Consider the following 27046-nt stretch of genomic DNA (forward strand, 5'->3'; position numbering starts at 1 on the left):
TTTGCAGCATGGCCCTGGCAGAGCACTCGAGCGGCGCCAAGGTGGGCGAGGAGGTCTCGTCGTTCCCGGAGATCGTGGAGCTGAACGTGGGGGGCCAGGTGTACATCACCCGCTACCAGACGCTGCTCAGCGTGCCCGGCTCCCTGCTCTGCGACATGTTCAGCATGAAGAACGCACGCGCCCTGGCGCGCGACAGCAAAGGGCGCTTCTTCCTGGACCGCGACGGCTTCCTCTTCCGGTACATCCTGGACTACATGCGGGACCAGCAGCTGGTGCTCCCCGACCACTTCCCGGAGCGCAGCCGCCTGCAGCGTGAGGCCGAGTACTTCCGGCTGCCCGAGCTCGCCAAGGTGCTGGCCCCCCGGATTAGCAAGCAGAACTCTATCTGCGACGACCCGTGCCAAAGTGACCCCGAGGAGCCGTCCCCCAACGCAGACATCGCCCGGAACCTGGCGTCGGTCAGCGCGGCCTTGGCCGGCGTCACCTCCTGCTCCGCGGGGGGCTCCACCGCCGCGGGAGGTGGGCCCGACCTGCGCCGCTCCGGCTTCGTCACCATCGGGTACCGGGGCTCCTACACCCTGGGCAGGGACAGCCAGACGGATGCCAAGTTCCGCCGTGTGGCCCGGATCATGGTGTGCGGGAAGACCTCCCTGGCCAAAGAGGTCTTTGGGGACACCTTGAACGAGAGCAGGGACCCGGACCGGCCCCCCGAGCGCTACACCTCCCGCTACTACCTCAAGTTCACCTTCCTGGAGCAGGCCTTCGACAGACTGGCAGACGCCGGCTTCCATATGGTGGCCTGCAACTCCACCGGCACCTGCGCCTTCGCCCACGACCAGACGGACGACAAGATATGGACCTCGTACACCGAATACGTGTTCTACCGTGAGTGACACCCGAAAACCGTAGAAACCACACCTCTCCCCTCCTGTGCTGGAGCTCGCTCTAGAGTTAGACACTAGTCTCCTCCCTCCTGGAACCCCACGTTTTTCCAACCCTTCCTGCTCCTTGGGCCACCCCCAGGGAACCCTTTGTGACTTCCTCCTTTTCCGACAGCCATCAACCGATTCCCTCTTCCATCCTCCAAGTAGCCGGAGGTCTCCTGTGTGTCCCTGGATGTTGTGAAAACAAAGTCATGTGCTTTACCAACAGCGTTTCCCTTGGCTTGCGTTTAACCAGGAGGGGGGACATGGAAGTGGGTGGAGAGGGGGTACAGGACGTGCTTTGGATAGGTTGAACGTTCAGTGTTGGAGCAGACCGCAGCCCTTGCGGCCCCTTTACCCAGGAGGAGGGAAGCCCGTCTTGTAAGTGATGGGTGAGGCTGGCCTAAGACATCCCCACTGAACACTCTGAATAAGGGAGCCACAGTGAAGGACATTTAGGAGCTTCCAAAATCAAGCACAATCAGACTCTGGGTTGTAATCACTATGCGGTTCCTTGTTTAGAAGGGATTCAAAGCTCATAGGTTGATCCACAGTTTCATACAGGGACTCTCTTAACCCTAAGAATGCCTCAGAGGCCCTGGTCGTGTCTGCTAGCCCTGCTGCTGCCCAGTACATTTGGGCAACGGGCTGGAAGCTGTCCTGCTCTATCCTGTCTGCAAAAGATTTTAATATTGCATATGCGCTGAGCTTGCTCTTCTGTTTGAGAGACGTGTGAGCGCCAAAATGCCAATCTTTATTGGGGCTTTCCTGCGCAAAGGGCTGGCATGCAGACCACTGTCTAGCAAAAAACGATAGCAGCTGAGATAATCTGGTTTGTATTGTATTGAAGCTGCAGTAAGCACAACGACCATATTCTCGAACAATTTCTACCCGTATATTCCTCCAGGCCTGCAATGGTGCCTACAGCCGGTGCCTTGGAGACCTGGCTGTTTCAGTATGAAATCATGAACTTCATCAGTACACCAGCTTTGCAATTCCCTACCCTGTGCCAGTGGAAAATCAGAAGATAACCAGGCAGTGAACTTGGGGAGGTGTTACTGGTGCACCAAACAAGAGCAATGTTGGTACCAGCTAAACTTGCAGAGAATAGGCTACCAGTTTTTAGCAATAAATCGAAGGCTAAGAAAGTCGACTCCAGAGAACACAAAAGAGAGAAAGTAGAGCCATCCCGAAGACTACCGACCCACAAGATACATGGTTTAACAGAGTCCAGGTCCTGTCTGTAGTGGCTCGAAATGTAGACCTGTTCCTCTGGAAGCAGGGAGTAGTGTTGGGGGGCTGCTTTACACAAAGGAAAGATTCCCACTGTCTCCAAACCCCAGAGAGGCAGAAATAAAAAACGAATGGTGAAGGACTCCGACAATCGTGGGGGAGGGGGCTACAAGACACACGCTGGAAACCATACAGCTTCAACCCATACTGAGCATGCTGGAATCTTTGCAGAGTTTAAAGATCTATTCGTTTATCAGTATTTTCATTGTCACTTCCATACTTTGATGGTGGTGATGGAAAAATCGTAAGCCCAGCACCTCCTACAACCATCTCCAGTCATGGTAGCCTTCATTCTAGCAGTAGGCGAGGGTAAGGTTTCGTGTAAAAAAAACCCAAAAAAATAAAACGACTTGCAAGATCCACACTCCTATCATAGTGAAGACTGGTGAGAACTTATCACTAAATTGACTGTTATGGACTACAGGCAAGAGACGGAAAGATGGTGTTCTAGACTGACTCAGACTGCAGAGCAGGACCGGATCTACCCACAGCGAGATCTGGGCCTTGTGGAACATGAGATCGGTGACTCATTCACAGCTCCAGAGATGCGGTGACTCATTCACTGCTCCAGAGATGCGGGAACTTTTCCCAAACCGAGGAACCATTGTGCAGAACCACTCTTTCTGGTCTGAGGGACTACTGTTCCATAGCTGAGGAACCACAGTCTCATAGCTGAGGAACCACTGTGTAGAACCACTCTTTCTGATCTGAGGGACTACATAGCTGAGACCACTGTCTCATAGCTGAGGAACCATTGTGCATAAATCTCTCCCAGAGCCGAGGAACCACTGTGCAAAACCATTCTTTCTGAACTGAGGGACTACTGTTCCATAGCTGAGACCACTGTCTCATAGCTGAGGAACCATTGTGCATAAATCTCTCCCATAGCCGAGGAACCACTGTGCAGAACCACTCTTTCTGAACTGAGGGACTACTGTTCCATAGCTGAGGAACCACTGTCTCATAGCTGAGGAACCACTGTGTAGAACCACTCTTTCTGATCTGAGGGACTACATAGCTGAGACCACTGTCTCATAGCTGAGGAACCATTGTGCATAAATCTCTCCCAGAGCCGAGGAACCACTGTGCAAAACCATTCTTTCTGAACTGAGGGACTACTGTTCCATAGCTGAGACCACTGTCGCATAGCTGAGGAACCATTGTGCATAAATCTCTCCCAGAGCCGAGGAACCACTGTGCAGAACCACTCTTTCTGAACTGAGGGACTACTGTTCCATGGCGGAGAGACCATTGTCCTATAGCTAAGAAGTCCTTAACGTTCCACTATCATCTTACTGTGGGTTGACTGGCCTCCAAAAGCTTGAGCACAAGAGATGCATCCTGCTGCTGTCTGTACCACCCCTGCCGACATACTTATGTACAAGAGTTGCAATAACAATTCTTTGGGGAGAAGTGTAAAGCACAAATCATCCAAAGAAAGCAGCCCTGCGCTGCACTGACTGAGGATGAGAGCTCTAGACTGGCATGAATGTGAGGCACTGCCATTGCGCCCTCCATCACGATGAAACAAACAACCCCACTGTCCTCTATTAACAGAGGCTCTCCCACCTGGTTTCCACTTGTCAGCTCTGCTCATCAACATGGGTCAGCCTATGTTGGTACCTCCTAGTCTGCTTGGATTAAAGTAAGTACACTCTGCCACATGTCAGAGGCTGGCTTTAACACAGTGCTGTTGCAGTATCAGGGTAGGCCAGTCTGAATTCCAGAGAGGAGTGATTAAAACCTTCGAGGGCGTGGAAGGGGCTCTGCATGTGGCTCGTGTACATGTTGCCTCTACTAAACTGAGGCGAACGGTGTGGCACTTGAAAAGTTGTACAAGTTAGAATGCTGGGCCAGGGAAAATCTATAGGTTCGAGGCATGTGGGCTGCTGAATTCATATCTGTGCATAGATCGCCGCCTAGTGTTGGGTCCGGATGATTGCACATTAGTGTCCTGGAAGAGTCTTCGAATTATCACGAGATAGGTGGCTCCTCCCCTGGACTACAGTGCACATGGGCATCCTCTCCATCCTCAGATTTGTTTTTTTCCGCCATTGGGTTCGGATGTGCTTATCTTAGCTCAAGTTAGGAAAACTATATTTATACTTCGTCGGTATCGTTCGCGTTCGGTATAGATAACTTTCTTCTTTCACCTCATCGGATCGAGTTCGGACCGAACTTCAATCAACGATCGAACATGGAATCGAGGACTCCCTTCAAGAGATGTCCTCTGTCACGCCAAATATCCCCACATCGACGTCCACCCGGTGTGTAACAAATGTCTGTCACCGGATCACGATGAATCCAAGTGTATGGCCTGCGCCCAATTCCGGTCAAAGAAGACACTTCGGAATCGACGTGCAGCTCGCTTGGAGGCCAACAAATCGGCGCCTACCCCGGTAAACATATTCGGGACCGAGGATGAAGATGTCGAGAGCGTCGAGGAAGTGGAATCTGATTCTGCTTCGGAACCTGACTCCAACTATGAAGCCGAAGACGAGGGGATATTCCAGGACGAAGAAGCCGTTGACGAGGTAGGAGAAGACAATGGGGCCCTTGGGGCCGAAGAAGATAGCTCAGGCGAGGAGCTAGGCCAATCCGTCGATACGGAGGCCCAGGGACAGAATGTCCATATGGCTCGGGTCGCGGGGTCACCTGCGGGCCTCACCCAAGACCAGTCACTGCGTTCTACAGCCCTGCCTCCGGGCTCAGCTTCGAACATTTCCAACGAGCCGGAACTTTGTAAAACCTCTCGAGTCGATCCCTCAAAATCGAAACTGAAAGCTGCACAGGTGAAACCGAAACTAAAAGTGCAACTTGTCCTCGTCGGATCGAAGGCTTCCAACCCTTCACATCCGCAAACACAAAAGAAGGACATCGGAACCGAACAGCCTAAAGGCACTGTCGGTGCCGAGGAACCACACAGGGTTTTCGGCGCCGAGAAACACAAAAAGGCCCTCGGTCCCCCGAAGCCGCAGATGCCTTTAACAACCAAAGTTGGGGCGCGAACGCCTACAGCCCAGATGACCGATCGTGCATCGACTGCAAAGGGTGCCGACGGTGCGAGGATCCCCACTCCACAGGGCGTCGAATCGAAAAGCCTAAGTCGGGAAAGGGGCCTGGGACGGCCTCCAAGCAGGTCCCCGAAGAGCACGTCGGTTCCAGTGCACCATCGCCATCCCTGGTGAAGCAGGTGTCTGAGTCCCTGGCACGCATCAGGGAACGGGACACACCCGACCCGAAACAGGGCCCCAAGCCGAAGAAGGTCACGAAGGCTACATCGACGCCGGCGCCGATCACTTTTGGATTGCCGCCGTCAGGGACACCTAAAATGTTCGCACTCCGGAAGGGCTTCGCACCCGCAAAAACCTGCACCTGCAGATCCACCTCTCGACGACTCACAGGAGCGGGTCATCGACCTCGAAACCGGTAAACTGGTGTTTCGGAAGAGAAAAATTGTCCCGGTGAACACTTTGGAGTCCTATAAAATCCCGCTCAAGAAGAAAATGGATTCCGGCTCCACTCCACTGCCTGTGGAACCTTATCAAACTTATACCCACCACACACTTGATTTTTCTCCAACACCTTCGGAGACGGATGCAGGTGACACCTATTATGAGGATACCACTTATCCTCTACATCATGACCAGGATGAACCACAGGACCAGGATCAATCATGGGGAGACCCAAATGACCCAGGTGACATCCACAATGCTCCTGACACCCCTATCTACAATATAAAACCATCCCCTGCTGAGGACACTGCTGCTTTTAACGCCCTCATTCAACGGGCGGCTGCCAATCACGGGGTTGAACTTCATTCAGACTCTGTTGAAGAGGATTTCTTAGTGGACACGTTCTCCACATCAGAAAAAACGGTTAAAACACTACCAATGCTAAAAGGCGTTCTTAAACATGCTAAGGACATCTTTAAGGAGCCAACAAGAACATGAGTGTTAAACCCCAGGATTGAGAAAAAGTATAGACCAGCCCTAGGAGACCCTACGTACATCAAGGGTCAATTGCCATTGGACTCCCTGGTTGTTTCTAACGCCCGCAAAAGAGCGAACTCTCAAACTACTGGTGATGCTCCTCCTCCGGACAAAGAGTCCAAGGTGTTCGAAAACTCTGGGAAACGGGTGGCAGCTCAAGCATCAAACATCTGGCGCATTGCCAACACCCAGGCACTTCTAGCCAGGTACAACAGGTCCCACTAAGATACCCTGGAACCCCTAATACAACACCTACCAGATGAGTACAAGGAGGGGGCGGAGCTCCTCATTAGAGAGGGGCAACTCGTTACCAATGCGTCCATCAAATGCGCACTGGATGCAGCAGACACAGCAGCCAGGGCCATCAACACTAGTGTGATGTTACGGAGACATGCATGGTTAAGAATATCGGGCTTTAACCCCTTCGGTGCTCATGACGGAATGGTTCCGTCATGACCCACGGTTGAGCTGTGCTCATGACGGAACCATTCCGTCATGACCACACCCGCGCAAGATTCCGTCAGCACAGCGGCGGAATCTGCGCAGCATCGAAGGGGTTAAACCAGACATTCAAACAAATATCTTGCATCAGCCAGTCAACCCAGACTTCTTATTTGGCCCTGAAGTTAACACCACACTCGAAAAGATTAAAAAAGACACTGAGACTGCTAAATCTATGGGGGCTCTACAATCCCAGCAGTTTCGTAGTGGCTCCTTTCGTCGCCCCAGAAGTTCAGGAGCAGCTAGAGGTCAGGGCTCCCAGCAACAGTACAATAAAGGAGGGTCCCAAAATCCTTTTAATAAAAACAATAGGGGTGGATACCGTGGCTCCAGCACCAAGGGCAGAGGCAAAGGAAACAACAATACCAGATCCTCTGCCAATAACAAACAGTGACATCTTGTCACTGCCCCCCGTCCACAAAACACCGGTCGGGGGGAGATTACAACAGTTCCTGCCAGTCTGGAGTTCCATCACCACGGACAGGTGGGTCTTAGACATTGTCCAGTACGGTTATTGTCTAGAATTAACATCCATTCCACCCAACATACCACCAAGACGACGTCCTATGTCCGTAGAGCACTTGACATTATTGCAGCAGGAAGTACTGAGTATGCTGCAAAAAGGAGCCATAGAGCCCGTGCCTATCCAACAGCACGGTTTAGGGGTGTACTCTCTGTACTTCTTAATCCCCAAAAAGGACTGCTCTCTCAGGCCTATACTGGACCTAAGACCTCTCAACATGTACATTCTGTCAGAACATTTTCATATGATCACCCTCCAGCAGGTTCTGCCGTTACTCAGTCAGGGAGACTTCCTAGCAACACTAGATTTAAAGGATGCGCATTTCCACGTTCCCATACACCCATCCCACAGAAAATATCTCAGGTTCACTATTCAAAATCAACATTATCAGTTCAAGGTTCTCCCTTTCGGAGTAACAACAGCTCCCAGGGTCTTTACCAAGTGCCTAGCGACGGTGGCTGCTCACTTGCGTAGACGACATATTCACGTCTTCCCTTACCTGGACGACTGGCTTGTTCAGGCTAAGTCAGCCCAGCAATGCGCCAGCCACATGTCCCACACCATTCACCTTCTTCACAGTCTGGGGTTCTCACTAAATTATACCAAATCACACCTTCAACCAGCCCACGTACAACAGTACCTAGGTGCGACCATAGACACTCTGGCAGCCAAAGCTCAGCCAACCTTAGTGAGAATCAACAGCATACAACTGCTTATAGCAAAGTTCAGACCTCAACACTCCCTTCCAGCGCGAGTGTTCATGCAGTTGATAGGCATGATGGCCTCCTGCATCTTCATAGTCCCGCACGCGAGACTACATATGCGCCCGCTTCAAGAGTGCTTAGCACGTCAATGGAATCAGGCTCAAGGACAGTTCAAAGACCTAGTGTTGGTGAGCGGTCGGGCATACAACTCTCTGCATTGGTGGAATCCACAAAACCTTTGCAAGGACCGACCGTTCCAAGAGCCTGTTCCACAAATAATACTGACCGCGGACGCGTCTCTCCAGGGATGGGGAGCTCATGTACTCAATTATACAGTGCAGGGACTATGGACGACACAGCAGAAAAAGATGCACATCAACATTCTGGAACTGATGGCAATCTTCCTAGCCATGAAGGCATTCAAAGTACACTTGTGCAACAAAGTCATGTTGATCCGGACGGACAACATGACTGCCATGTACTACATTCAGAAGCAGGGAGGAACACACTCTCCGCAGTTGTCTCATCTGGCTCAGAGAATGTGGAAGTGGGCCATTCAAAGGAACATGTTCCTCATGGCGGAACACCTCCTGGGCAAGGAAAACCAGATGGCAGATCTGCTCAGCAGACACAGCCACCAAATGCACGAGTGGGAGCTGCATCCATCAGTACTCCAACCGTTCTTCCAAAAGTGGGGTCATCCAGAAATAGACCTATTCGCCACAAGGGAAAACGCAAAATGCCAAAGCTTTGCCGCCAGGTTCCCACATCCACAGTCGCAGGGCAATGCGATATGGATGAATTGGTCAGGTAGATTTGCGTACGCTTTTCCCCCATGGCCATTAATACCGCTAGTGACACGCAAACTGAGGCAACACTCAATGACACTCATCCTGGTTGCTCCAACGTGGGCACGCCAACCATGGTACACCACGTTTCTAGAACTTTCCGTGGTGCCACATCAAACGCTGCGACTAACGCCCAAACTTTTAACGCAGAACCATGGCGCAATTCAGCACCCAGATCCGCAACAGCTGCACCTGGCGATCTGGCTCCTGAAGTCTTAGAGTTTGGATACTTAAACCTGCCTCCAGAATGTATGAACATCATCAAGGAGGCCAGGAGACCCACCACCAGAGCTTGCTATGCGGCGAAATGAAAAAGGTTTGTCATCTACTGTCAACACAATGACATCGACCCGCTAGATGCATCTACTCAGAATATCATCTGTTACCTGCTACACTTATACCAATGCAGTCTAGCATACAGTTCCATACGCATACATCTCACCGCAATAGCAGCCTATCTTCAAAACAGGCAACACCTCTCATTATTCAGAGTGCCTGCCATCAAAGCATTCTTGGAGGGACTTAAACGGGTGATTCCTCCACGGCACCCACCGGCGCCGGTGTGGTACCAAAATGTGGTCCTCACCAGATTGATGGGTCCCGCTTTTGAACCTCTACGTTCATGTGAGATTCAATTCCTCACCTGGCAAGTAGCCTTCCTGGTGGCAATCACTTCGCTGAGACGAGTTAGTGAACTCCAGGCACTAACCATTCAAGAGCCATTCATACAGGTTCATGCAAACAGAGTTGTACTACGTACCAACCCCACCTTCATGCCTAAAGTAATATCACAGTTCCACATGAATCAAACTATTGAACTGCCTGTTTTCTTTCAAAATCCGGAAACTGTCGCAGAGAGAATGCTCCATACACTAGACGTCAAGAGAGCCCTCATGTACTATATAGACAGGACCAAGGATTTTAGGAAAACAAAACAACCGTTTGTTGCCTTTTCTCCACAACATAAGGGCAACGCCATTTCCAAAGCAGGGATAGCCAGATGGATAGTTAAATGTATTCAAATTTGTTATGAAAAAGCTAAACGCACGTTAACTATTCCTCCGAGAGCCCATTCAACACGAAAGTTAGGGGCGTCCATGGCTTTCCTGGGAAACATTCCGTTAGAAGCAATATGTAGAGCAGCCACATGGTCCACTATACATACATTTACCAAACACTACTGTGTAGATGTACACTCAAAACAGCAGGCAGCTGTAGGACAGGCTGTTCTCAAAACTCTTTTTCAGACTGCTGCAGCTGGCACGGGCAGCCGCCGCTAATCGAGGGACTGCTATATATTCTATGCACAGATATGAATTCAGCAGCCCACATGCCTCGAACCGAATATGCTACTTACCAGTATGCATCTGTTCTTGGCATGTAGGGCTGCTGACATTCATATCGCCCACCCTCCTCCCCGGCGCCTGTAGCAGCTACAGCACTCAGAATTACTGTATAGCATGGTCATCACTTACTGTATCTACTCCATCACTGCCACAATGGCGAAAAACAATCTGAGGATGGAGAGGATGCCCATGCGCAATGTAGTCCAGGGGAGGAGCCACCTATCTCGTGATACTTCGAAGACTCTTCCAGGACAACAATGTGTAATCATCCGGACCCAACACTAGGCGGCGATCTATGCACAGACATGAATGTCAGCAGCCCTACATGCCAAGAACAGATGCATACTGGTAAGTAGCATATTCGATAACTTATAAAGGAATTTCCTGGACGTTTTTCGATATCAGGGAAGAAAAAATTCCTGTAACGGAGAAACACAAGGTATGACCTTCAAAAAACGACTGCCAATAAAAAACACCTGCCATGGAGGCGGAGTGGAATGATCTGCCACCTAAAGTCTGCCTCCAAGTGGCGAGGTGCTCACTTCCCATTACTCAGCATAGGGACCAAGGATTACTTGGGTATGACACCTGAGCTGGAATCTGACTCCGTAGCAAAGCCCCGTGGTATGACACTGTGGCATCTGATGTACCAGTGAAAATTACCCAACCTATTTTGTAAGGGGCTGAGACAACGATGCTGTGGAACCTTGCACGACTCCCCATTCTCTTGAAGGCCTCTTGTGGAATAAGGCCGTATTATAGATAAAGCAGTCTAGCCCACACTGCGCTGCGGCGCTCAAGTCTATGCCCTTGGCACAGACTGTGACAGTGCACCATAGCACAACAAATGTGCAGTTTCCAGTGCAGGCACGAGCATGCACCTCCACTGGAAATAGCGCATTAGTGGAAGATGGACTGGCTGCTTGTAAGTCGCCGCTAGAATGCAGCCTGAGCTTGAAAGGGGTGCAGCGAGTGACTGTACCTGCCAGCAGAGGTGTGTGGGGGGGAGGGTCCATTGGATACACTTCCTTTAAGTCAGTGCCGGAACTGGGGCGGTGGACACTGATTGTGCACCAACTGAATGACGCAAAATATACTCCACACCTGCAATAGCTTCTTTGTCTCTGTACCCCCATCCATAATACTGTACAGAGACCGTTTTTTCTGAATGTGCATGGGGCAATGCTTCCAAGCAAAATAGAAAATGTTCCCTTCAGATCGTGCGCTTGTGTTGCCAGCAAACTCTCTATTACAGAAGGGCCCATCCAAGTGTCTGTTGCCCATTTTATGATACCAAAATGTAGAAAGCGGGTTCGAACGCCAGTTGCACCCCAAGGGGCACTTAGCGTAATATGGCCTCGGGGTTGCACTTGTACAGTTGCTCCTGTGTAGTTTATACTGCCTCTCTTCAGCAGTCTTATGGTGCAATGAGTCAAGGTTTTGGGGGTAGCTTGAAGTGTCCGTTCAGTCTAGAGCTGCACTTGCGGTACTTCCGAGAGCACACCAATACAATACTTAGCCAAAAAGTTGCATCATCTTCCTAGTCTACAGATGGCTGTATCCTACAGCCTTGGGGTTCATTGATGCAGCGCCGTAAGAACAGCATGCGCTGTCCGTCACTCTGCATGTACCCCCTTCAGCAGAGTGGTATAGCTTGCACTGTTATCTCGGAGGCCGGAACAATTGGGCTTCAAAATGTTTATTTGAAAAAAAATTTTTAAGATAGATTGACAAGATCCAGGATAGTTTTGAGAGATGGGACAGGAAGAAGAAATACACTTATATTTAAGTTAGCTGGGACACAAGCACAGACTCGTGGACAAAAAGTTCACTGGCACAAAAATAGCTGTTCATCCAAGAGCTCATCATTCCAATCAGTCTTTGGCCTATGGGGGACCAAGGCTCATCTTATCAGGGAATCTTAGAATAAAGCACACACCATGGGAGAGCAGTTATGAGCCTGACTCGCTCACATGCACAGATGATTTTAAACCAACCTTTCCAATGAAAAGAACACCTGCCAGCTCCATTCCTGGAAGAAAGGCTCTCCAGGGAGGATTACTTTCTGTACAGCCAAAGCTTGTTCGAATATTCCTCCGTTGTCTGGCTAATCAAAGGGGTGGTTTCAACAGGCTTTGTGTTCTTGTAGCCCATCCGCGCCTTTGTAGGTTCCTTCATCCTGTGAGGTCCCACTGTGCACAGAAACCCAAAGACCTGCCCGTTGCAGATATTATTTCTAGTTTTACTGCTGAGGGAGACTAACAGTTCCACTGGACCCTTGCCGCTACAGGCGTGACTCTACTTTCACCTGTGCCTGAGGAGCACCCATGAAGAAGTCCAAAATCTGTGAACCCTCTGTATTTCCAAAAGGCAACATTTTGAGCTGTCTGTAAGAAGGCAAGTAGCTCGCATGGGCTGGTGAAGGCTTCAGACCCATTTATGTCACTCCATCGCTTGTTTCTAGCCTACAGGTTTCATCCAGTCTGCAAAAGAGTCCTGGTGAGGTTATACACTTCTACACTATGAGGTCAAGTCATTTACAATTCCTCCATTCACCACCATATGGTCTCCGTATCACTTGTTGATGACCTTACAACTCCACAATCTCGCCTTTTACTTTAATGTTCATCTTCTGCACCTTATTTAATCTATTGTTCAGCTTTTAAATGCGGTGCTGAGTAGACATTTTCTGATGACTGCTCCTGATAGGTAGAATATCAGTTGAGTGAAATCAACTCCACCCACAGTGAGCAAGTCTTATTTTCTAAGCTGGAAATGTACAGTTGGCTGTAGTAAGTGTGTTTGTTCTGCTGTAGTCACACCTGTATGTATCGGGACGTGGAGTCAACGCAACTCTTCTGGGCTCCCTTAGGGTAGCTTGTTTTTGAGTGCAGCTTTCTTCTACTTTACAGTAGAATTCTGCCCATACATCTATGTTGCTGCAAGTTACAACTGTATTAGCATCTTATTTTTACCACATAGGACACTGGAAGAGTTTGTCGGTGAGTAGACTATTTACTGCTTGGAAGGACTTCAGTGTGCCAAAAAATAAATAGCCCCTTGGCTCACAAAAACACCAGGTACCTTGTCGACTGTTACTCCCTAAGTACCCGCCTACAAGTCAGGGCTACTGTACTGATGTGATTTTGTAGCCACAGCGTTTTCTGCGTTTTTTTTATAGCTCAACCAGAGAAAAAGCAGCTACTCTTCTTGCCACAAATGAAAGACGCTTAGCAAAGATGAACTGGTCACCTTTCTGTTTCTTATTGCTGTGTCTGGGTGCTAAAATGGTTCTAACTAGATGAATTATTTCCAAACAGGTATAAATACGTTATAGACCAGTGAGGTGCTACATCCTGTGATCAGTTTGCCCAAACTGATATTCATCAGTGTAGACATTAAAGATTGAGGGGCACACGTGTTATGTTTACTTCAAAAACCGTTGTTATTCGTTCTTTCCACAATGCAATGTGGCTAACACGTGTATCGTAAAAAATGAATTGCTTCTTGGGGCCTCACAATTGTGTTAGCAACACTAAAAACGAACATAATAAAAAAACAAAATGTGTATAATTCTACCATTACAAATCCCATGAAAAAAGAACATGGGCCCGATTCACAGAACTAACTTAAGACAAAATCCTAAACTTACTACCATTTTCGTATTCACAGAAGGCACTTTCTCATTTTGGTATTCACAGAAGACACTTACTCACTTCGGTATTCACAGAAGTTAGGAGTCCTAACTTTAGGACTCCTAAATGCATTCTGTGAATACCGAAAGTCTTAAAATTAGGATTTTTCTCAGTTTAGGAGTCCGAAAGTTAGGACTCTTAACTTTACTACTACGAAACTTAGAAAAATCTTAATTTTAAGGCTTTCGGTATTCACAGAAGGCATTTAGGAGTCCTAAAGTTAGGACTCCTAACTTCTGTGAATACCGAAATGAGTAAGTGCCTTCTGTGAATACCAAAATGGTAGTAAGTTTAGGATTTTGTCTTAAATTATTTCTGTGAATCGGGCCCAAAGTCTTTATGGCAACAAGATCTAGACTGATCGGACAGATACTGAGTATCCGTTCACTATAAAACATATGAACTACATCCTTAAATGATTAAACAGTGTTATTATTTCAAGCACATTTTTTCATGGGGATTTTTTAATGGTTAATTTATATATTTTTGTTTTGAATATGTTAGTTTTTCGTGTTGTGTTGCTACTACAATCATGGCTGTGAAGAAGCAGTTCATTTTCACAAAACGCATGTTGGCCTGATTGCATCACATTGAAAGGAAGAATAATAAAGAATTTGAACTGCGCATGAGAATGTCGGATGTCAACTAATGAGGTGAAACCTTTGCCCAGACAGCGCCAGTGTTGGTAAAAATAATAAAGTAATGCTATTCGAATGTGTGTCGAATTGTGCTGCATAATTTGCCTTTTCTTGCTACATAATTTGGTCCAACGCTGCAGCAAAAAACCCAGTGGCCCTGCTCTAGGTCTCCAAGTTAAAAGCTCTGACTTTTCAAAGTGTTCTTCTGAGAGTTGTCACTTCCTTTATCTTCCTGAAGTGTTTCACTCCTTCAAACACGAGTCTTTCTGCAGACACCTTCAGCTTAGTATTTCTTTCCACAAAGTCGCAGACGAGGGAGTCTCTTCTCAGTGCAGGAAGCTACATTCTGGAAAGTACTTCCTGCTCACAAATCACCTTTACTTCTGGTGTGCTGTGAAGACATGTCTATTTGTGTCAGACTTACCTACTGGATTCCCAATGACGCCAATTCATGACACTCACGGGCTGTGTGTGTACCTAAACCTAGCATGGCACACAATGACTATATGAAAAATTAAGTGGCAAGAGTAGGGCACTGCCGGGTAATACAGACATTCTATGGCTGAACTAAAAAGGAAGCTACTATTTCTGTGTGGCTACATTACAAAATACATAACTATTTTACAGCTCTTCTGCACAAAGCATTTTTTTCCGACCAAGTTTGCGACTCTACAGATAATCCCATAGTTGCAGAAAATGCTGAACGAAAGATTTTTCTGAACTCGAGGTTAGCTTAGTGAAAGCTGTGGGCTCCTGTACTTGGTTGCCATGTATTTACCTGGCGTAGCTATCGTTATGGCACAATGACTAGTGAGCAATGAGTCATTTGACAAGGCCATATCTGGCATGGTCTACAGTGTGGCAGATTGGGTGCTGCGGGTATAAACCAAGTCTGTAAAGGTGGTACCTTCCTTGAATAACTACCACTGTGGCAGACTGGCTGGAGCAGGTAATGACCCCTTCTGTAGGGCAAAACATGCAGGCCATGCCTGTGGCACAATGGATGGAGCAAGCAAGAGCGCAGCAGAATATTTTCCTTAAAGCGAACCAGGTGCCATAACTGTGGGGGCAGATCCTGACATCCGCAGAGTTCCAAAATATTCCAGACTTGCTGGTATGGCACTCCCACTCACCCCTCTCCTGCAGCCCGTTGCCATACAAGCACATATCTAGTCGTTTGTTTCAACTGTCTGAAGTGAGCACTCTTGTCTGTGATTGGTTCCTGTTAAGGTACTCTTTGTAATCCAGTCGCTGCATTTTACACCCAGGAAGCAGATGATGGTTTCACCACAGGAACTACACTGTATGGCGTGAAGCCGCACACCAGGCCGTACCAGGCAAATCGGCTTGCTTTCTTTTTATTTTTTTTCCTCTTATTCTTTGCCTTTTCTTTACTCTGAAATAATCACATATTGTTATAATGAGAAAAATAAACAAACTGCAAGTTTTGGGTGCACGTGTATCGATTCCTTTCAGGGTGCGGAGGGTGAGTCCCTTCATAGTGATGCTTTGTGGGATGTCTCAGTCACAGCCCATTGCCTTAGCCTCCTTCCTTGGACCATTCCCATGCCAAGCTCTCTCTCTTTACTCTCATCTTTCCTTCCCCGATTCTTTTTTTTTACCTGTCTCCCCAACCCTGGCCTTTCCTTTCCCATCTACCTTCAGCTGGTTTTGTCTCCACTCTCGACCTTCCTGGTGATCAGAAAATGAGCTTTATAAAAGATTGTTTTAGTAATAGTGCTGCAGTAAGGCAGCTCCATCTGTGTTAAACAAAGGACTGTGCCTCAATGCACAAATATTGTGCTCACAGGGAGAAAGCTTCAGAAGTCACCGAGTCCTCGTAGTGCTGTGCTATCAAAGGTATTATAATTTCTAAGGGTTGCAAAGTCTTGCCTCATGCCTTAAATGTAATGCAACATGGTCGCCTTTTTCAGAGTTACCTTCATGGCTCACATATTTATGGCTTTCGCAAGCTCCACTGTTGGAGAGGTGAAGGGACGTTGGTGGCACGCATTGGCAGTCTCCTAGGAGCAGGCAAGCCTGTGACAGCAGGCTATGTGGAGACAAAAGGACTTTTAAGAGATCGATGGTCTTCTAACGTAGCCATTTATGGGAGTATGAAAGCACCAGTCCAGCTGGTGAGGGGGCGCCCTGTCAACCAGGACCTGGTGGAGACTGCAGGGCCTTCGGGCACTACTGGTAGGCATCGATGTATCAACCACACTATCTGTGAAGATTATTTCAGAGAAGTGCGACAGATTCCAGAAGGCCTCTGTGAATCCCTGGCACAGAGTGATTTGAGGGTGGGGGAGTGGAAATTCTGCTAGCAGCAAGGTTTCCAATGACTGCTGGTGTTCCTCAGCCGACAAAGAAATAAAGGTGTTGATGAGGATGGTCAAGACAGTGTGGGGACTCGCGATATAATGGAAGGTCACAGGGCGATGAGGGGGACCCTAGACAGAACTATAAAGACATGAAAAGGTTGTGTGAGACATTTGGTTTTTGATTGAGGTGGGTGAAAACCCTTCCCAAGCAACAAACACAAGCCTTGTCAGAGTGAACCACAAAAGTCACTAAATTAACCTGTCCTTAACCCTTTGATAGCCTAGCATAAAGCAGTCCGGCTTCACTTTGAGGCAATGTATAAAGTATTTCTACAGCACACAAACAGTAACAAGTGAAAACACAAACCAAGATATATCCCACATCAATTTAGAAAAATATTGTAAAATGTAATAAATAAAATGAGACCAAAATGTCAGAAATCCAATCAATAGAACCGGAGTTATGCAATATTAAAGGTTTAAGTCAAATTAGCGCCAAGAGCAGAAAGCACTAACTGTGGGTATATGGTCGCACTACACCAGGACAAAGTCGCAACTTCAGACCGACCATGATGGAGTGTGGATCAGAAACGGGGACCAGGTTAGTCCTGCAGAAAAAGGTATGTTCGAGGCATATGAGCTGCAGATCACACACTAGCATAGATCGCCATCTGGTGTTGGGCTCGGATGCTTGCACGTTGTTGTCTTGGAAGAAGTCTTTGTAGTCACGAGATAGGTAACTTCTCCCTTGGACGATAGTGCGCATGGGCATCAACTCCATCGTTAGATTGTTTTTTTTCGCCATTGGGTTCGGATGCAACTTTTCCGCTCCGGTTGGAAATCTCAATTCCAAGCTTCTCAAAGCGCAAAATTTACAGAAAAACCATTGAATCACCTTCATCTTCGACATCCATTTCATCTGCTTGATTCCGGACGTCGACGCGGGCAGCTGGGCCGATACACGCCGTAAGGCCTACGGCTCATGGAAAGGACGCTATTGACCACCACAAGGTCTGCAACCTGTGCCTATCACCTAACCACGACGAGTCCAGCTGTCCAGCCTGTGCATCCTTTCGATCCAAAAAGACCATCCGAGATCGAAGGGCTAGAAGACACATCATGGCACAGAGACAAGCTCCGGAACCAGAGGACATCTTTGATGAAGGCCCCGATGTCCCAGAAGAAGATTCCGAGGATCTCGAAATCATCTCCGAGGCAGAAGACTCCGACGACCTCATCACTCCTGGGCAACGTGTGAGTACTACTGCCCCTGCCCCAACCCCTCCAAAACCAAAGGCAGTGGTCAAGACTTCGCCTGTTGGCCCCAGTCGAGACCGAAAACATCCTTCAGAAGCCCCGCCTCCGGGCTCGGCTCCGAAGAGAAAGGACAAGCCTTCTTGTAGCTCGGGACCAAGCAAACCACATGTCATTGTCCCGTCGGCACCGAAGCCAAAAGAACACTCGGCGGCGAAATCGGCTCCGACGCCTTCCACCTCCAAATCGGCCTGAAAACGCCAAGACCCATAGATAAGCCGGCTTCGAAAGTTCCCAAGCCTAAAGATCCAGCTTCGGCTCCGAAACTAAGATCCTCGGCACCGAAACAAACGGCTAAGGACTCTGATACACCTCCTAAAGCCAAAACCTATAAGGATCAACCACAACCTCGCTCAGAACCGAAAAAATCGGAACCGAAAAAAATCGGCACCGAAAACTGTTACCGAGGAACAAGAAATTTTTCACCCAGATCCCATCGATCCAAGGCAGAAAAAGATTTATATCAACCCAAAAACTGGACATGTCACGGCTGTGCCATGTAAAAAACGAAAACTGGACACACCATCTGCTCCAGTTCCTGTACACAAGAAGGACTCCGCAACATAGCCTATGCCCTCTTCTTCTCCTACACTGCCTACACCACCCTTACCTGTAACTTCTCCACCACATACACCACCTCCGGATGATGATGATGACCTAGGGGGTGGGGGTGATCCTAATGATCCGTTCACAGATCCAGATACCTCACCACTTGATGATTGGGCATTCCCTATCCCAACAGACCTACCAGACCCACAGCCATATCCCTCAAAACCATCTCCCCCAGATGATCACCTGGGGTTTGGCCAATTATTAAATAGAGCTGCACTTTATAATGGTGTTACAATGCACTCCGACGCACCAGAGGAAGATTTCCTCTTAGATACTTTTGAACAATCGCAAAAGTCAGTGCAGATATTACCTATGATCAAAGGAGTCATTAATAATGCCCCCGAAGTATTTAAAGACCCCGTCCGTGCAATGGTTCTTAACCCTAGAATAGAAAAGAAATATAGGCCTGCCCCTGAAGATCCTACTTACATCAAAGGACAGTTGCCTTTGGATTCTCTGGTCGTTTCCAATGCTAGGAAACGCGCCAATTCCCAGACCTCTGGAGATGCACCACCCCCGGATAAAGAATCCAAACTGTTAGAAGCTTCTGGCAAAAGAGTAGCAGCACAAGCAGCTAATCACTAGCGTATTGCCAACACCCAAGCACTACTGGCACGATATGACGGGGCATACTACGACCAGTTAGATAATCTCTTACAACATCTGCCTGACCAGTATAAAACCCAGGCAAATGACCTTATCCAAGAGGGCAGGCTAATTTCAAATGCGTCAATTAAATGTGCACTTGACGCAGCAGACACTGCTTCTAGATCAATTAACACCAGTGTGCTCCTTAGACGACATGCTTGGCTATGCATTTCAGGCTTTAAGCCAGAGGTAAAAACTATCATACTCAGTCAGCCATTCAACCAAGAACAGTTATTTGGGCCAGCTGTAGACACTGCCCTTGAAAAAATGAAAAAGGACACCGAGACTGCTAAGCCCATGGGAGCATTACAGTCTCCGCAAACTCGTGGCTCCTTTCGGCACTCCTTCTACAGAGGAGCCGCCAAAAATATGGGCGCAGACACCGCATCTACATTCAAAGCCGCTACACAAACATCCCCCAGTAGAGGTTATTTCAGAGGCGGATACAGAGGGAACATCAACGAGGGACGAGGTCGAGGTAATAACAACGCTCGCACCTCCCCTGCCACAAAACAGTGACTTTCCTCCGCTCCCCCCAGACCATTCCACTCCAGTCGGGGGCAGACTAACACAGTTCCTACCTGTCTGGAACTCCATCACAACAGACAAGTGGGTAAGACAAATTATCCAGTATGGTTACTGTTTGGCACTTACAGCTACCCCTCCACACATACCACCCAAACAGCGTCCGATGTCCGCAGACCATCTTACGCTCCTCAAACAAGAGGTTCTCTCACTGCTTCAAAAGCACGCAATAGAGCCAGTTCCCTTAGAGCATCAAGGAACAGGGGTATACTCACTGTACTTCCTAATCCTCAAAAAGGACGAAACTCTGAGACCAATACTCGCCCTCAGACCCCTAAATCTGTATATACACTCAGATCATTTCCATATGATCACTCTTCAACAAGTGCTCCCACTGCTGCAACAAGGCGATTTCCTTGCCACACTAGATCTCAAGGACGCCTACTTACACATACCCATACATCCTGCTCACAGGAAGTACCTAAGGTTTGTGGTGGACGGACAACACTACCAGTTCACAGTCCTTCCATTCGGGGTAACAACCGCGCCCAGAGTATTCACAAAATGTCTTGCAGTAGTAGCAGCACATCTCAGAAGACAACAAATTCATGTCTTCCTGTATCTAGACGACTGGCTACTAAAAGCCAAGTCATTAGACCAATGTGTTCTACACACTCACCAAACCATGCAACTATTACACAACTTGGGGTTCACTATCAACTATCCCAAGTCTCATCTCCAACCCTCTCATATACACCAATATCTAGGCGCTACCATAAACACCTCCACAGCCCTAGCATATCCCAGTCCTGCCAGGATGGCCTGTATACAAGCTCTTATCACAAAATTTCAAAACAAACACTCTCTTCCAGCCAGAGTGTTCATGCAGCTCATAGGCATGATGGCATCTTGCATCTTCATTGTGCCTTATGCAAGACTTCAAATGCGTCCCTTACAGGAATTTCTAGCCCGTCAATGGAACCAGGCTCACGGACAACTCACAGATCTGGTGTTGGTGGACAGCCGCACACATCGCTCTCTACAGTGGTAGAACATAACAAACTTGTCCAAAGGGCGGCCGTTCCTAGAGTCTCTTCTACAGATAGTGCTGACAACAGACGCATCACTCACAGGATGGGGAGCCCATCTCCTCGGACACACCACTCAGAGCAAATGGACCACTCAACAGAAAGTGCTCCATATCAATTACCTAGAACTACTAGCAGTATTCCTGGCACTAAAATCCTTCCAACTACATGTACAGAACAAGGCTGTCCTCATCCGGACGGACATGACAGCCATGTATTACATACTAAAACAAGGAGGCACACATTCTCTGCAGCTGTCCCACCTCGCACAGAACATTTGGAGATGGGCCATTCCTCAGAACATATACCTACTTGCAAAACACCTTCCAGGGGTTCACAATCAGATAGCCGATCTGTTAAGTCGACAGACACAACAGATCCACGAATGGGAACTACATCCCCAAGTTCTACTACCCTTTTTCCAAAAATGGGGCCAACCAAACATAGACCTGTACACCACACACGAAAACGCAAAATGCCCAACCTTTGCCGCCAGGTTTCCCCACCCGCAGTCAAAGGGCAATGCGATATGGATGAACTGGTCAGGCAGATTTGCGTACGCTTTTCCCCCTCTCCCACTCATTCCACTAGTAGTACGCAAGCTCAGGCAGCAGTCTCTCAAACTGATCCTAATAGCTCCCACATGTGCACGCCAGCCGTGGTTCACAACACTACTGGAACTCTCTCTAGTTCCACACCAAAAACTGCATCTCTCCCCGTCCTTAATAACCCAGAACCATGGAGAGATCAGACATCCAGATCCAGGTCAACTGAATCTGGCGATCTGGCTCCTGAAGTCCTAGAGTTCGGTTACCTTAACCTGCCACCAGACTGCATGAACATTATAAAAGAAGCCAGAAGACCTACTACTAGAGCTGCAAAATGGAAAAGATTTGCCATTTACTGCACTAACAATAATATACACCCACTGGATGCATCCATCCAGAACATCATTTGCTACTTGCTACACTTGCAAAGATGTAATTTAGCATACTCATCCATACGTCTCCACCTAGCAGCATTAGCAGCTTACTTACAAAATCGCCAGCACTTGTCACTCTTTAGAGTCCCTGCGATCAAAGCCTTTATGGAAGGACTTAAAAGAATTATTCCTCCCAGATTACCACTCTCTCCAGCGTGGAATCTGAACATTGTTCTTACAAGGCTCATGGGACCCCCATTTGAACCTCTACATAAATGCGAACTACAGTTCCTCACGTGGAAAGTAACTTTCCTTATCGCAATCACATCCCTCAGAAGGGTAAGTGAAATCCAGGCTTTAACCATACAAGAACCATTCTTACAATTACATCGTGACAAAGTGGTTCTTAGGACAAATCCAAAATTCCTTCCAAAAGTCATATCTCCTTTTCATCTTAACCAATCAGTAGAGTTACCAGTGTCCTTTTCAAACCCAGACTCTGTAGCGGAAAGAGCTCTCCACAACTTAGATGTTAAGAGCCCTTCTTTACTACATTGACAGAACTAAATCTTTCCGCAAAACAAAACAATTGTGTGTAGCTTTCTCTCCACCACATAAGGGGAACCCCATCTCCAAATCTGGGATTGCTAGGTGGATAGTTAACTGTATCCAAATATGCTACCAGAAAGCTAAACGCACACTAACATTTCCCCCTAGAGCGCATTCCACACGCAAACTAGGGGCTTCCATGGCATTCATAGGGAACATTCCCTTAGAAGATATTTGTAAGGCAGCCACATGGTCTACAACACACACCTTCACTAAACACTATTGTATTGACGTACAAGCAAAGCAACAAGCTTCTGTGGGCCAAGCTGTCCTTAAAACTTTATTTCAAACTGCTGCAACCGATACAGTTGACCACCGCTAGGGGAGATACTGCTACACAGTCTATGCTAGTGTGTGATCTACAGCTCATATGCCTCGAACGGAATATGCTACTTACCAGTATGCATCTGTTCTAGGCATGTAGAGCTGCAGATCCACACACGCCCACCCACCTCCACGGGACCTGTATCTGTTCCAGCTTTATCTTACTTAGATATCACACATGGACATCTCTTTCTCTTCTAACTCCATCATTTCCCATCATGGCGATAAACAATCTAACGACGGAGTTGATGCCCATGCGCACTATCGTCCAAGGGAGGAGTCGCCTATCTCGTAACTACAAAGACTTCTTCCAAGACAACAACAACGTGCAAGCATCCGAGCCCAACACCAGATGGCGATCTATGCTAGTGTGGATCTGCAGCTCTACATGCCAAGAACAGATGCATACTGGTAAGTAGCATATTCCTTTCTGAAAGTCCGGTGCCCAGAGTTCAAAATTTCACGATTTCATAAGAGTAGCTCAACTGATGCAAGCAGAAGTCCAGGACTTAGGGCGGCACTTGGGGCCAAGGAACTCATTCCAACAGAGGCCACCAGTGCTCATAATGGTCTAAGTTGGTCCAGTTTCAGGTTTAGGCAGGTCCAGGAGCAGGGCCACTTGCAGCAAGTCAGCTCGTTAGTTTTAGGGAGACCTCTGTAGCTTGATGTGTCCCTGTAGCTCAGAACAGGAGGTCAGCCAACTGACTCTGGGAGTCACTGGTAGTCCTGGGTTCAAGGAGATGGTTCTCTCTCCTACAAGCAGCTGGACAGTCCTCTGAGAAACAATGCAGGCCTCAAGCATTAGAGCAACACTGTAGTAGCGGCAGGGCAGTACCCTGAGAAACAAGGTAGGCATCCAGCAGCAAGTCAGTCATCTGGGAAACAAGGCAGGCCTCACGCAGCATGGCAGCCCTCTGGAGTACAAGGCAGTCCTGAATTCTTCCACAGGTCCCAGAGTGTACTGTAGAGTTTGTCTGAGGTTCCAATATTTATACCCGTGTCCACCTTTGAAGTGGGAGGAACTTCTTCCCCCACCCCTCATCTGGTTCTGGAATTTCCTTCCCTCCCAGCCCAAGCTCCAAGGGGTCTGGAGTGACAATAGGCTTGTGTCACGTTCTTGGTGAGTGTGCTGGAGGTATCATCTTGGAAAAGTAATTGGGGAAGGGAGCTGCTTTCCTAGGGACTTGCAAGTAAATCAAATGTGACAGTTAGAAGCAAGCAGATTTTACCATGTTTAAAGTAGAAAGCACAAGCACGTCAACACTAGTTAGCAGTGGTAAAGTGCACAGAGTCCTAAAAGCCAACAAAAATGGGTTCAGAAAACAGGAACTGTGAAGGCAAAGAGCATGAGTCCCCCTCCAGCCTAAATCCAGGGTAGACTAATCAGTACATTGATGGATTTCCCTGCTTAGGCGATAGAGTGAGAACAATGGGACTCTTCTGTAGTGGCACTTGTCAGTTTTATGCCCCACTGAACTCAACCAACCAATCGGGTATTTGTGAAGTGCACTACTCACCCGTGAGGGTCTCAAGGTGCTGGGGGAGGAGGGGATTCAAGCAGCTCTGTCTCATTCGAAGAACCTGGTCTTGAGGCTCTTCCTGAATGCTTGCGGTGTGGGGGGTTCGTCTGATGCTGAGGGGGAGTTCATTCCAGGTCTTGGCCGTGATGTAGGAGAAGGCTTTTCCTCCCGTTCTGGTTCTGGGATACATGGGATTTCGGCTAGGGCAAGGTGAGCTGAGGTTTCTCTTGGGTGCGTAGAAAGAGATTCTTTCATTGAGGTATTGGGGTCCTGTGTTGTGGAGAGATTTGTAGGCGTGAGTGAGCACCTTGAAGGTCACTCTCTTTTCGACAGGGAGCCAGTGGAGGTCTCGTAGGTGCTGGGTGATGTGATCTTGTCGTGGGATGCCAAGGACGAGTCTGGCTGTGGTGTTCTGGATGGTCTGCAGTTTGAGGAGTAGAGATTTGTTGATTCCAGCGTAGAGGGCGTTCTCGTAGTCAAGTCGGCTGATTACGAGTGCTTGGGTGACGGTCTTTCTGGATTCGAGGGGGATCCATTTGAAGGTCTTGCGGAGAATGCTGAGGGTATTGAATCACGTGGAAGATACGGCGTTGACCTGTCGGTTCATGGTGAGGGAGGAGTAAAGTATGATGCTGAGGTTGCGGGCATTGTCTGTGGGTGTGGGAGGGTTGCCCAGGGCGGTGTGCCACCAGGTGGTGCCCCATGCGGTGGGGGTGGATCCGAGGAAGAGGACTTCCGTTTTTCTCTGAGTTGAGCTTCAGGTAGCTGCTTGTCATCCAGTATGCAATGTCTTTCTTTCCTTCCTGGAAAGTCTGGTTCCTTGTGAGGGAGAAGATGAAGTGAGTTTTGTCGGTGTAGAATAAATGCTGAGTCCGTGTTTTCTGGCGATAGAAACGAGGGGGGCCATGTAGATGTGGAAGAGCGTGGGTCTGAGTGAGGATCCTTGGGGTACTTCACAGCTGATCTCTGTGGGTTTGGAGAGGAAGGGCGGGAGTCCAATTCTTTGAGTTCGGCCGGTGAGGAAGGAGAAGATCCAATCTACAGCAGTTCCCTGTATGTTGGCGTCGTGGAGTCTGGCAGTGTGTGCGGTGTGAGATGGTGTTGAAGGCTGCTGAGAGTTCTTGTACAATTAGGGCAGCAGTGTGGCCTTGGTCAAGGGGAGTGCGGATGTCGTCTGTGGCGGCTAGGAGGGTGGTCTCTGTGTTGTGGTTGCTGCGAAATCCGGATTGAGAAGTGTTGAGGATCGAGTTGGATTCTATGAAGTTCGTGAGCTGGTTGTTGATGATCTTGTCAGTGACGTTGGCTGTGAAGGGGAGGAGAGAGATGGGTCTGTAGTTCTTGAGGTCCATCAGGTCTGCGGAGGGCTTCTTGAGGAGGGGCTTGACTTCTGTGCGTTTCCAGTCGTCAGGAACGTGCCTGTTTCGAGGGTGTAGTTGATAGTACGTTGTAGTTCAGGTACTATAGTGGAGGCGGTTCTGTGGAAGATGTGTGGCGGGCAGGGTCGGTGGGGGCTCCTGAGTGTATGCTCATGGTCTTAGCAGGGTCTTCTGTGGTGACAGGGGCCAGGCGGTGATGGTAGGCTGGGTGGCATTGCGTTGCCAGTGGTAGGTGTAGTGTTGGTACCTTTGTTCCATTCGTCAAAGTTGTCGTAGAGAGTACTGATCTTGTGATGGAAGTAGGAGCCGAGTTTGTTGCAGATGTCCTGGAAGGGAGGCGCACTGGAGGTTTTGCTGGGGGGTTTGGTGAATTCTTGTATGATGTTGAAGAGTTCCTTAGAGTTGCGGGAGTTGGAGAGGATTCTGTCCTGGATGAAGTTCCTCTTCGTGGATCTGATGAGTTGGTGGTGTTCTGTCATGGAGGTCTTGTAGGCGGTGCATGCTTCAGAGGATTTGCTGTTCCTCAATGCTTTCTCGAGTCTTCGGCACGTGCGCTTGGATTATCGGAGGTCAGTGGTGAACCAGGTGCCTTTCATGGTGCGTTGTCTGTCAGTGTTTCGGGAGGGGGCGAGCGTGTTTGCACATCCGGTGATCCATCTGTGAAGTGCGTTGGATGCAGAGTTGGTGTCGGTCGTGGTGGGTGGAGGAGCGCAGTTAAGGGCAGAGTTGAGGTGGTCTTCGGTGATCTTGCTCCAGTTCCTGCATAGGAGGCATGGTGTTGGTTTTGAAAAGGAGAAGTGGACGCAGTGGTGGTCCGTCTAGAAGGGTTGAGTGGTGTGGCTGAAGCGTATGTTGTTTCTTCCTGCGAAGATGGGGTTGAGGGTGTGTCCAGCCTTGTGGGTGGGGGTTGTGACTAGCTGTTTCAGTCCGATGTTGGCGAGGTTGTCCAGGAGAGCGGTGGAGTTAAGGTCACTGAGGTTGTCGAGGTGGAAATTCAGGTCTCCGAACAGTACTTAGTCCGTGGAGGCAAGGGCATGGGGCGCAATGAGGTCTATGATTTTTGCGGTGAACGTGGCGGGCAGTCCGGGAGGTCTGTAGGCGAAGGTGCAATGTAGAGTCAATCTGGGGTTGATCTGGAAATGGAGGTGTTCCATGGGGGATGAGGAGTCCTTCGTGCTGGCTGTAGTAAGTCGGAGGGAGTTTTTGTGCACGATGGCGAATCCACCTCCAAGGTGGTTGGGGCGGTCCTTCCTCTGGATTTTGTACCCATCTGGGATGGCAGTTGCGATGTCTGGTGCGGAGCTGGCGTTGGTCCAGGTCT

The 27046-nt window shown here is 48.6% G+C and overlaps 1 protein-coding gene and 1 long non-coding RNA gene across 5 annotated transcripts in view; one reads left to right on the forward strand and one right to left on the reverse strand.

Moving 5' to 3' along the window:
• The window catches only part of LOC146788819 (uncharacterized), a 553440-nt gene that overhangs the window by 309981 nt on the left and 216413 nt on the right, over positions 1–27046 (reverse strand). The gene's annotated exons all lie outside the window — the stretch shown is intronic.
• The window catches only part of LOC146788821 (BTB/POZ domain-containing protein KCTD12-like), a 731043-nt gene that overhangs the window by 147373 nt on the left and 556624 nt on the right, over positions 1–27046 (forward strand). For 2 of the 3 annotated variants that reach the window (XM_085630400.1, XM_085630401.1), the window contains exon 2: positions 8–885. In XM_085630400.1, the coding sequence (XP_085486526.1) occupies positions 9–885 (877 nt within the window). In that variant the 5' untranslated portion in view covers position 8. Of the gene's footprint in view, positions 1–7; positions 15912–27046 lie in introns of those variants that run through there. The other variant, XM_085630404.1, reaches the window with a different exon arrangement.

Source organism: Triturus cristatus, chromosome 10, assembly GCF_964204655.1.
Source record: "Triturus cristatus chromosome 10, aTriCri1.1, whole genome shotgun sequence".
Lineage (NCBI taxonomy): Eukaryota > Metazoa > Chordata > Amphibia > Caudata > Salamandridae > Triturus > Triturus cristatus.